This window comes from Ictalurus furcatus, chromosome 21, assembly GCF_023375685.1.
Source record: "Ictalurus furcatus strain D&B chromosome 21, Billie_1.0, whole genome shotgun sequence".
Classification (NCBI taxonomy): Eukaryota; Metazoa; Chordata; class Actinopteri; order Siluriformes; family Ictaluridae; genus Ictalurus; species Ictalurus furcatus.
In genome coordinates this window covers 3,959,284-3,972,521 of record NC_071275.1, presented here as the reverse complement: position 1 = coordinate 3,972,521, position 13,238 = coordinate 3,959,284, and the positions used below count along the sequence as shown (strand labels likewise).

General features: G+C 39.8%; 1 protein-coding gene across 1 annotated transcript; it reads right to left on the bottom strand.

Annotated features, from left to right (window-relative positions):
- Positions 1-8,726: 8,726 nt before the first annotated feature.
- cnbpb (CCHC-type zinc finger, nucleic acid binding protein b) lies at positions 8,727-12,838 on the bottom strand. Its single transcript, XM_053653384.1, has 5 exons — positions 12,751-12,838; positions 11,464-11,586; positions 11,317-11,382; positions 9,961-10,159; positions 8,727-9,806 (listed from the first exon to the last, which is right to left on the bottom strand). Exons 2-5 carry the CDS (start codon positions 11,564-11,566, stop codon positions 9,689-9,691), a joined length of 486 nt encoding a protein of 161 aa, XP_053509359.1. The 5' UTR covers positions 11,567-11,586; positions 12,751-12,838; the 3' UTR covers positions 8,727-9,688.
- Positions 12,839-13,238: the final 400 nt, after the last annotated feature.

Genomic DNA, 13,238 nt, shown 5'->3' with positions numbered 1-13,238 from the left:
GGACAATATTAGCTGAAAAGTGTTAACGGATCCCCAGTTCGAAAATCTAGCTAAAGTATTAGATCATCCGGGTACCTCTGGGATACTCATTTCAACATAATACGATATGGGACACACTAAGTCTCATTCTGGATACTATTTAGGGTGGATAGTAGGCGAATGAGGACGCAGCATCTGTATAAATTCTAGAGAAAATCTTGGCAGTTTGTGAAATACATAAACCAGCCCAACTGGAGGCAAACAACCATGTCTGGGTCAAAGTCGCTGAGATCACAGTGATTTTTTCCCCCATTTTGGTTTGATGTGAATATTAACTGAAGCTCTTGACCTGTATTTGCATGATTTTATGCATTGCACTGCTGCCACCTGATTGGCTGATTGGATAACAGGTATACAGGTGTTCCTAATAAAGTGGATGGTAATTGTACTGTGTATCAAGAATGAATTTTTTGTTTGTTTGTTCTCAAAACAGTGTGCACACTTTGGAGCTGCCGTTGCGTTGGTGTGCACTTGGAGCGAGCTGCCCGTTGGCACTGACTGTCCTGCCAGCTGCAGCTGTTTTCTTCTGCGCTTCCAGTTCATGGTGAAGTCGCTGGAGCTCCTCAGTAACTACAGCCATTTCTGACGTTCTTGTTTGCAGAGCTTCACTCGTCTTCTCAAGGTTGACCGTCAGATCGTGGAGCTCCTTGTCTTTAAGGTGACATTTGTGTTCCAGGTTAAGCACTTTCTGATGCAGCCTGGCAGCCAGAACCCGGGCAGATTGCAACTAAGGGATGGAAAGGTTCAAATAAAAATTACAGCAAGATATTGCTACAAATTGCTTTTCTCAATTTCTTGTTAAGAGACTGAAATTTAACAGATTGTTAAAGATTCAAACCACCCAGTCTGTATTTCAAAATAGCCGCCAGAAAAATTGCAAACAGGAGTATGGTATTTTTAGTCATTATAACACCAGCATTCTATAAAAATATAAAATACAGAACAGGAGCACAAATTTAAATATACTATATAATATAACTTGGTGTAATGTTTACAGTTAGCAACATTCATGATATCATGTCATTTCACAACATTTTTAAAACACAAATACTTTTAAAACATGTTTTACAATTTTGACCACTATATTTGTTTCTGTTGAGGTTTGCTGAAGAAATGCTGGCAAAAATCGTGTCACATTTTTAAAAACCTACAATTAAAAGATTTATTTAATTATAAAACATTAAACAAACAAACAAAAAAAATGTAACAGATGAAATCAATATACATTTTGGCAGGACTTGATCAGTCCAGTCATAGTACTCATCCTACCCACAATACCCTTAGAAAAACGTCTTGTGACATTAGTATTGCAACATGTAGAGAAATGTACCATATCTCTGACCTCTAATGTCATGCTGCTTCTCTTTTATCGTGGCTGAATCTTTGCAAATTGTACAACAATATATATATATATATATATATATATATATATATATATATATATATATATATATATATCTCAGAGTACAGAGAAATATTTTGGAGATTTTTCTATAAAATAAAAATATTAACAAGGAGGGTAATAAAATCACTCTTATGCACTGGAGCACTGCAGAAATATCTTGAATACAGGCAAATGTATCTAATATTTTTTATTATGACCCTGTTTTTCTTTGTTTTGTTTTTACTCAAAATTTCTTATAGTACAGGCAGATAACTTTGCTTCCTTCTAGAAATAATTACTTAAAATGAGAAAAAAAATATATATATATATATCTGCCAATAGAACAAGAATATTCAAACTTGACATTAGGACAAATGACTATAAATATAGGTTTATGAATCATATATTAGGTTTATTCTTATCTGATAGTACATTCGATTACACTCAAGATATTTTCTGCCGGCGAACTGTGGCATAACCTAGCAACATTTCCTGATCAAATTCTCAAAAGGATTATAAAAAGTGGAACTTCATTTGATGCTGTTTTAAAGGCAAAGGGCTATCACACCAATTATTATTATTATTATTATTATTATTATTATTATTATTATTACTGGTTCAGGCTTTTGCTGTTTATTACTCTTTATAAGCATTTATTTGTATATATTTAGGATCTTTTCATTTCATTATTTTCTGAAAACAAATCCTTCATAGAGATACTTTAGAGAACTTGTTTACATGTGGACATGCTCAGTGCTGTACACCTAGATGCACTTTGTTGGTATATAATTACTGCAGAATTTCACCAAACTCTATCTTGTCAATAACCGAGCAGTTATTATTTGGGTTATCAGTTGCAGTAGTGATGCCACCGTAGTGCCATTATGCGGCAAAATATATCTGCATACATAAAAATGCCTTACAATTTATGTACATTGATGTTTTATTACAGGATTAATATACACGAGACGAGAGGAGTTTAAAAAAATTTGTGAACAATCAAACTCTATTTCAGCTTAAGCATTTGACCCATAGGTATTATGTTTATTTATAGTAGTAAATTAAAGATGTATTAAAGTAAATTAAAGACGTATCCTGCAGAGATTCAACTCGCAAAATCAATCGAATCGCCTTTACCATACATGTTTTTCTTTGCATATTTTAGTATAGCCGTAATCTTCCAAATCCATATGGATTTTAGTAAGGGTTTTTTTGTTTTTAAAAAGTTTGCTGACATTTGAACTTGGTATCTGGTGTGAATGTAAGGTTTATTTCAAGGTAATGTAGAAATTAGGCTTGTGTAGAACTGCGAGTGGGTGTTTGTTTCAATTAGGACGAGAATTATGATTTGCTCCCCTCTTAGAAATGAAATGATCTGCTGCTGGGCCTGAGTGATTCCTTTCCATATAGGGTAGAGGAACGCAAACAACGTAGGTACCTAATAAACCTATTTGTCATTTTATACCTTTAAAAAGGCAAGTAATCACGAAAATATCACTTCGCATGTACGTTTCTCTTTTATTATACTCAATTTGATATTTTTGACATATCACGTTATACCTGGGCGGACATCTCAATGGAAGATGATTTGAGCTCCTCAAGCTGCTCCACTCTGGCTTCACATGCTGTGAGAACCTCGATTAGGGTCTGGTTAGCTGCACTGCCTTCCTTTTCACAGACATGACCATCACCCCCCTCCGGGTTGGGATTATTAATCTCTGCCTCTGAGTCGTCACTGATTGTATTAACCTTTACACCAGTTTGGGGACAAATGGACTCCTCTTGAAGGTCTTGCAGTGGTGTGATGGTGGACTGATTGTCCAGTTGGACCTCTAAAACGTCAGAACTGGTGTGGGACGGTGTCAACTGGTGTCCTACCACCTCCTTCTGGTTATCAGACACGGTAGAAGAACCCCACTCCAGGTGTTCAGGAATCAATGCAATGTATGAGGTATCTTCTGGAGGACATGATCCAACTGGGACATCATCCATGGAGCTGCAAGCATCCACCGAATCAAGCTGTGTGTTAGAATCTTGCCCCAAAGCAGTCCTTTCTAATTCATCACTACATCCTTCAGAGGGCAATGCAACATATCTAATAGTTGTGGAAGGGCACGTCTCTTTGCACGCGTCCTTAATTCGAACTGCTCCGTCACCTGGACTTCGACCTTCACTGGTCTCTTCCATTTCTATTAGTTCTCTTATTGACTCCAGAGGTGATGTATGGTGTAGATGTGCCAGGATTCCTGGTTTGTCCAAAGGCTGGCCTGAGAGCACGTCAGGCTGTTTATTGTCCTTGGTTTTACTGTTAGTTTGAGCATCCTTGATTTGACATGGACTACCGGAACTAATACTGTATATATCCTCCAAGTCCTGTTGGGATTGTAAGGTATCCTTTTCACATGGTTTCAGAGCTGGTAGACTTTCTTTGTTATCTAGAAAGTTGCAATTTTCTTCTAGGTTTCTAGTTGACATCGTCATAGCATCTTATAGTCACACAACACAGTCAATAGGCCTGCGGTGAGGAAAACAAGAACCTGACGACAATGCTAGCCACAATCTTATACACAATAATATATGAAAATTTAATCATTCATGCCAAAAGCCTCTAGGTAATATCTACCCAACTAGATGATATTGTTTTTGATGTATTTAATTTTGCATGTATTATTTCACAATCCAATGTAAAAGACAACACTGATATTCACTTACCTTCACCTGGAGCAATGAGTATCATGAACCAAATGGCTCTTCAGCAGCGTTCATCTCATTCAACGTTTGGCCAAGAGAGTGGCCTTGGTGTTGAAAAGCTGAACACTGGGCCAGCAGACTCAGGTTACACCGAGCTATACATCGATCCTCGACTACAGTTGTTATCACATTCATGGCAACCTTATGCCATTTTGTCTGCTTTATCATTTCAAATCCCAAAAAGTAAAACAAATATACAATAAAATGTTCATTTTTAGTATTTAGTATGATACTTTGTTCACATAAAGATTATTCACACACTTTTTGTAGTTTTTTTTTTTCTTTAAACTTGTAGGTTTGAGTTTTTTATTTATTTGAAACTTGCATATACATTAATCCATTCTGTACATTATCTAGGACATGCGTTAAGCTACATATTGAATTATCCATCCATCCATCCATCTTTACCGCTTATCCTTTTCAGGGTCATGGGGAGCCTGGAGCCTATCCCAGGCGGGGTACACCCTGGACAGGGTGCCAATCCATCGCAGGGCACAATCACATACACACTCACACACCCATTGATACACTATGGACACTTTGGACATGCCAATCAGCCTACCATGCATGTCTTTGGACTGGGGGAGGAAACCAGAGGAAACCGCCGCAGCACGGGGAGAACATGCAAACTCCGCACACACAGGGCCACGGTGGGAATCGAACCCCCGACCCTGGAGGTGTGAGGCGAATGTGCTCATATTAAATTATTCACTAATGAAATTAATACCTTGAAAATAACGCTTTCTCGAATATTCCGAGCGCTAGCTGTTACGTGGGAGGATTTCCTTACGCTCACACCAAAAATGCATGATCATATTGTATCTTTTAAATGACTAAATCATTGCTGTAGTGAAGGTCACATCATCGCTTATCTTATACAACCCCAGGCAAAAATTATATAATCAACACACTTAGAGGATGTTCATTCAGCTTTTTATTTATTTATTACTTCCAAGCAAATAATCACAAATATGAGACAAACCAATTTTTGTTTAATAGCTAAACATCCCTGCTTCGTGAAACATACCTCAATTAAATTAAATAATTTTCATTATTGCCGTTTGGTTTTTCCCAGATCAAGTAGAGGAAAAATCATGGAATCATCAACAAAAAAAATCACAATTAGTATTATGTTGTTCCTCCTTGGGCTTTTATGATGCCCTGCATTCTTTGAGGCATGGACTTCACTAATGAAAAACAATATTCTCCATCAAGCTGGTTCCAACTTTCTGGCGATCAATAGAGGTTGACAGCTCAGCTTTGCAGGATGGAGCCTTGTCATGGACCAATTTTTTGAATTTCCATCATAAATTTCCAATGGGTGCACGGTGCCGTAGTGGTTAACACACTTGCCTTGCACTTCTGTGGTTGCGGGTTCGAATCGCACCTCTGCCCTGTGTACGCAGAGTTTGCATGTTCTTCCCATGCTTCGGGAGTTTCCACCCCCAGCCCAAAGACATACATTGTAGGTTGATTGGTGTGTAGTGTATGAATGGGTGTGTGGTTGTGCATTGGGGGTTAGCACCCAGTCCAGGGTATCCCCCACCTTGTGGCCCGAGTTCTCTGAAATAGGCTCCAGGCTCCACTGCAACCCTGTGTAGGATACGTGGTATTCGAATCCCACCTCTCTGTGCGCAGAGCTTGCATGTTCTCCCCGTGCTTCGGGGGTTTCCTCCCCCAGCCCAAAGACATGTGTTGTAGGTGTTTCCAAATTGTGTGTAGTGTATGAATGGGTGCGTGGTTGTGCATTGGGGGTTGCAGGGTGACCCCCACCTCGTGCCCCGAGTTCCCTGCTATAGCCTCCACTGCAACCCTGTGTAGGATACACGGTATGGAAAATGGATGGATGTATTTTCAATCGAATTGAGATTCTGACTGTTTGCAGGCCACAACACCGAGTTGATATGCCTCCTGTAGAAAAGCTTGAACACTTTTTGCGCTGTGGCAAGATGCATTATCATCCTGAAACATGACTTCATCACCACAGAATCTATTTTCTCTTGACGGAATGAGAAAAGTGTTCGAAGTTTCAGTGTATATCTGTTGAGGTAATGATTGCCATCTCCCCTGGTCCTTTACCTGACATACAGCCCCATATCATAAATGAATAGGGATATTGGATTGTTTTCTTCAGGCATCTTTAAATGTTTCATTAGAACGGCACCAGACAAAAGTTCCAGGATCATCTCCTCGGCCAGTGCAGATTCGTGATTCATCACTGAGTATCACTTTCATCCAATCATCCACACTGCATGACTGCTTCTCTTTAGCTCACTGTAACCTTGTTATCTTCTGTTTAGGTGTTAGTGCTGGTTATCATTTGGTTTTTCTATACATAAATCCCATTTCATTCACCCGACTTCTTACAGTTCTGTCACAAACACCGACTCCTTTTTCCACCCGTTTGTTTTGTTGTGCATTTTCTATTTTCAAGGCATATTGCTTTGAATTTTCTATCTTGACTCTTTGACATCATGCATCAGACGAAGCTTTTTTCCCCCTGCTCAGTGATTAAACAATTATGATGAGGTCATACGAGGCAGTTGGGGCGACACAATAAAAGTCTTTTCATTTGCATGATGCCAGTATCAGTGTATAGTGGAATAGCTGCTGGCTTGAACATCGTAAGGCAATTTTCCTCAGTAAAACAACTTACCATATCCATTTTGAAAATAAAAAGCTGTTTCAAGTACTAATTTAGGCATGAAAATGTCTTTCCAAGTCACATGTGACATTTATTAACTTCAAGATTAGGGTCTTTTTACTTGTTTAGTACTCGTCCTTAACATAAAAGTGACCAATAATATCAGTGTATCAAACGTACCCATATTTTCCATTAATCTTACATAGACAAGGCATTCAGTCAATTCTAGTGTTATGGAAGTGAGTTGTGATCTCATTATGAGTATCTCACTGCCTGCACCGGATTTACTTCCAGTAAGACAGTTTGAATGTCTGGTCATGTGACCTTTCAAGAACGCACAGTATTTCAAAGATGTCCGTATTTCACCCGTTTCTCAGCAAGATGCACATTTTTAGCTGCTGTGATGAATTAAAAATATTCATTCTCAAGAATATAATTTTTGCATTTTGGATGCGACCAACACCAACCTTATCCTTAAAATACAGCTTTGTGTGTGAGCACCCGTCGTTTCTAAATGGATACAGTACATCCTCTGCCAAAAGCCTATGCAGTTAGATATACATTTGGATAAAATTACTATTTTCAAATACATTTTCATACCATGTGTACTCTTACCACTGCACAAAGCCCACGAGAGGCCAAGGACTTTTTATAGGCTGCCTATTTATACAAGCGAGTCATGGTGAAGGCCTGCCACTGAAATTGATCCCAACTTTCAAAGGACCCTTGGATTCAAATTTAGCACACAATCATTTTTGCTCATGAAGGGAGAAGGGCCGAGCACTCAAGTGCCGGCCTTTACCGGTACTTCGTTCTTGACACGCCCAGGGGAGTTGTGTCACACATAAAAACATCTGAGCTGGCAGTCAATAAGATGTTCACAGTAATTATCCAGGATATGATGAATAGTCTATTAGATATACGAGACTAATGGGGTGTTCAATGCCCTTATCAGGATTATTTACAATATTTCTAAGCCCATGGGAAGTATTCACAGTGTGTGTACTGTCTTACAGTACCAGTGTGTTGAAACATTTTCCTCGTCTGTCATTTTAACAATCATAGACCTCAATCACGTTTTAGAAGAACCTCTTGTGAAGCATATGGTGTAACTTATCAATTATCATTTGCATTTCTTACTAAATATATTTTTAAAAAATTATGCAGATATACAGCATATAGCTTTGTAGAGCTTTGGAAAGGCAACTAAGTTCAGGTTTCTTATTTCGAGACGTCTTCTAGATTGCATTTTAAACATTTCAGGCCATATCCCAGTTTGATGCTAAACATAAAGATCATTAGCTGCATCATCAAAAGGAGCAACATGAAATTTGATATGTAGAAGAGGGCCTGCGTTGGTGCAGCAACTAAGAAAGGTCCCAAGGCAACTGTCTTAGAATCCTAGTGATGAGTCTACTACCCCCCCCCAACTAAGTATCTGTACTTTCCCCAAAATATTTTCTAAAGTTCTATACTTATCCCCATCCTGAACCCAATATATGCCAAGTTTATCTATTTGTTACTTTAAGAATCATATAAATATTAATCACGGGCACATGTTCACATATCTGTCTTGGTTTACACAGACAAGCTTTGATGTTACATACAGTTTCACTGCTTATTTTTTTTCATATTGAATAATAAAATTGCTTGAGGTAACTGTTCCACAAAAAAAGTCAACAGAAAAAGCCACAGAAGTGTCTACGCTTTAATCCTTATGAAGACAAATCAGACTCTATTACTTCTATACAAACTGAATGCCCACAACCCCACCCAATCCACCACCTTCTTGGCAACCCACCGTTACGTTTGTTATGCTGCTTATGCATTTTGACCGTTGTGGGGTAAGTATTTCGATTCGAGTCTGAATTGAAAAGAGTCCACTCAGAAATGAAGCTTCACTCTCACTCCCCTTCCTCCTCCAGCTTTATTGATAGTTAAAATTACATTTCTATTTTCTAGGACTTCAGTTGCTTTTACCTTCCGACTTTTAAACTGAGTACAAGCGAATGATAGTTTTTACTTTTACAGTAGTCTAAGTGATATTGTACAAAAATAACATTTGATTTCTGTGAAAACATTCACCTTTCTCCTAACTCCAAATCATAGTTTTTCCCACCCACCACAATTCCACTGAAGTGTTTTTCCCCCTCTCCGTGGGTACAACGACCTGCAATCGTGGGGTTCCACACTTGACTTTTTGATTTCTTTGCTGCTCCACTTGATCGGACTTGCGCCTTACAAAGTTATTGTTCTCCTAAATTATTTCATGTTCTCTCATGTTTTGAATGTGCTGTAAACTTGCTTATCAATGATGCATTTAATAACTGTTTTCTCCACTTAGCTGCGTGCTGCTGGTTGAGCCTGGGCAGATCTGACTGCATGAGTCCTGTACTGCTTTCCCAGGTTAATCACTCTTAGCACAACTCACTACCGTAGATTTATTAAAAAAAATAAAAAAAAATAAGAAAAAAGGCAAATCATACCCGGAAGTTCACATTTCCTTGATTTTTTTCCCTACTGCTCTCTCCCGAGGCCTCGTTCGATGAGGCCTGGAGAGGCCGACTCGACAACATTTCTTAGCTGCGTACTCCCACTCAACTCACTCATCCCTGTTCACCAGTGGCATGGAAAGGGGGTTCTTTAACAAAGCATTATACATAACACCTCTACCAAACTAAACATAAACTTTTTTTGTATTAAATGCAGAAAGTGGAAATTTTTTTCCACCCCTTTCCTTCTTTTAACGCGTCAAGAGCTCACTGGCCTGGGACTAGCCTCTATCTGCCAACCTTTGGCCAGTGAAGAGGATTCAGAGAAAATTATACAACCATCAATCAGAAAAAGAAGGGGCGACCAGGCAATCAGGACTAAGCGGTGGCCTCGATGGTGCATTCCTTTGCCAGGTGCCCGGATTTGCCACAGTTGTAGCAGTTGACTTCGCTCGCCTTGCTGCACTGGACAGCGACGTGGCCAATTTCACCACACCTACACGGGGTGAAAACAAGGCAAGAAGCCAGAAACGGGAGTTAAAAAAAAAAGACTTAATATTAAGCATAAGCACAATGAAAATGGGCAGTGAAATACTTCTAGACTAGACTTTTGGTCTAGTCTGACTGTGCAAATTAATCGTAACGTCTACCTGTAGCACTTGACCTTCTCGCAGCCTTTCTGTATGTGCCCGAACCCGCCGCAGGAGTAGCACTTCTGCTCGTTGGCGTGGTCGCAGTCTCGGGCCACGTGGCCGGCTTTGCCACAGTTGTAGCAGACCTGCTCCCTCTCCTTCTTGGGCTCCTTGCAGTCTCTGGAGATGTGGCCACTCCTGCCGCAGTTGTAGCAGGCTGCAGAAGATTTGGTGCAAGGTAGAGAAAAAGGATCAATAAAATCTGGAAACTGCTCGAACGCTTAGGCTGAGAGAAGGGAATGCAAATATACACAAACGCTCAAAACACTCATTTGTTTCTATTATGTGGCACCATCATTACATTTTAAGCGTCATTACATTCAAACAACCTTTTAGCAGTGACAGATATGTAAACTACTTATATACTAACTGACTCATAATTAACAAAAGAATCAAAATAATAAGCTAAGATTGTGCAATTAATCATTACCACAAGTTTTAAATGACTGGTATCCGTTACATTGGCTAAGGCTTGTTTATTAGAAATCAAATTATCCATTTTATTAACATCGAGCCATTAAATTGAAAGCTCTCCATTCCTTTATTTTAAATGCATACTTAGTTGCATACTGCAGTCATTTTTTAAAAAAATGTTTATTTAAAGTCTGTTTTAATTAATAAATGATGAAATGTGCTTATATATAATTATAATGTATAACTCTGTTCATTTAACAGCACAATAAGACTAGTCCTTAAACTGGCTGAATAATTGTCAAGCTTTAATCATTTTAACCGCTACCACGTCACTACCTTCACGACGATGTTTTTATTTTGAAGCTTATCACACTCTCAGTGTTATCACTCACTCATCGATTTCAGATTTAGGGAACAGAACCTCGAAGAGCCACAGCTACCCGTGTTATTTAAACGCACGGTGCGTCTTTATCTTCGAGCCCTTCTCCGAAAACATAAAGGGAAGACTAAGATGTATTCGGTGTCGTTTTACAATCTACATCAGTCATGCTGCGATCGGAGAAATAAACGCAAAAGCAACGAAACGCCGCAGTACTCACGAGCTTGCGATTTTTCTAAATTACCGCAGATTTTCTGCAGAGTCGGGCCGAGATGCATCGTGTGACGTCATCACAACGCGCATTCAGCCAAAGCCCTCTTCGATTCACGTGCGCTGAACATGAGTACAGCTAAAAAAGGTCTCGTTTACCAACAAAACATCACTGCGAAAGACTGAGCAAAACAATTTCATGCAATTTGCATTGCACAAGCAAGCATTTCTGGCCCCAACAATCAGAAAAAACTGTGAAATCCTGTATGGGCTGATTATATATACATATATATAAAAACGTATATACTTACCATCTTCAGTTCTTTCACAGTCTCTTGCAACGTGGCCCGGTTCCCCACAGCGATAGCAGAACAGATCTGCATGAGAAACATGAAACAGAACATGTTTTAACAGTTTGGAAATCTCAACACAGGACTACACCCACGACAAGCTCTCACCTTTCCCCCGCCCACGTCCTTTACCGCGGCCGCGGCCAGCGTTCGGGCAGTTCTTGATCCAGTGGCCGGTACGACCGCAGCCAAAGCACTCGCTGCTGCTCATCTTAAGTCTTCAACTTAAAGCTGTTGACGAAAAAGACAAAACGTTCTTCTAAAAACGAGGACGAGCTGGAAAAACAGCCTGAAACGTTGCCTGGAAGAGAAATGGACAGACACACAGGCCTGACGAAGCACAATACAGGACTGACGAATCAATCTATCATTTTAGTTATTTACTGCTGTAAAAAGGAAAATGTGTGTGTGTGTCTGGGGAGGAACAACTAAAGTGAAGGCACCAGTGAATCAACAGGGCCAATGTAGTCAAATGATAACTAATGTAGAATACAGGACGTTTTCGTTTCAATTCATAAGCTATTGTTAGTTCAATAAAAAGAGTAAACTATTGTCACTTCTGAACCTGCCAAAGCTAATATGCAAATGTCCATGACTTGCTCTACGGGTAAAGTTTTCTGTTTCAAACCTGCCACAAACAAACAAACAAACAAACAAACAAACAAAAACACCCCAACTTACAGACAGCAGCACACTTCTCTTAGTCTATGGATTGACAAGCCTCCATGTAGACATGTCTGCTGTGTTGCTACAGGCCAGCATGGCTACTTCAGCTCAGGGGATAACTACTATGGCTATGCTGCTTGCTAGCTAGCGAGCTAACAACCCTCCAGTCTGTTGAGGTCATAACTCACATATATATTCATAAGGAAAAAATGAAAGGCAAAAAAATAAAACAAAATAGATGTCCGTTACACACACACACACACACACACACACACACACACACAAAGGCAACTATGATGCTTGAGTTTTAAGAGAAGCTGCGCCCTTCGTCGAGTCCATGCAGCTGCGCCACGCCGCCTTCCCCAAACACACACAAACAAACGACGTTTTAAAGCTAGTCTTCCCCTCTTTCACCCCGCCATTTCCCTCAAGTGTCACAGTCGAAACACTCGCACGTTCCACCCCACAGAAATAAACCAAACCAACTGCTTATAAAACGCGCGCCGAGTTTTCCCGCGCCGCGCGTGGCGCAGTAGGCCAATCTAGAGGGGGGAAAACAACATGGCAACTCGTTTCCCTTCATCATCACAACTGAGGAGTTTTATCGAATTTGGGTTGTTTTTAAAAATGAGACCAAAACCTTTCCAACACCGGGACGGTGTCGCGTACAGTTTTCATGGCATTATATTGTGATTTTCTGCCACAGTCTACTGGAAAACACGCACTCACCTCGGATACACGCTTCGTTGCTTGGTTTCTATTTTTCTCAGGTCGCCTCCCTCTCTGCGCTTCTGCGCCACGCGCTGTTTGCGCACGGCACGCAAGAACCTCGGGGTTGCCAGATTGGTGGACTATCATCAGAAAGGTTGCCAGATTGGTTTTAGAGTTAATTTTTGGTTGTTTTTTTTTAATGTAAAACAAACATAAACAACCCCATAAAGTCCTGCCCAGGTTAAAGCCGTGTTGACGCTACGTTCACACTAGCAAGCAACAAGTATCACTCGTGTAGGTGTAGCAACTCTTATTATTTCTGTTAAAAATTAGCTCAAAAAATAGGCTACAATTTTATCCCTAATTTAATTGGACTTAAGTTACTAAAATTGTATTTTCATGAGGCTGCGGATGAAATAAAGTAAGAAAAAGCGAGCGTGGTTTTAAAGTGATCGTAATGTCACCTGTCTGTAAGCCGAGTGCACACTGTGCGATTCTTAATAGTC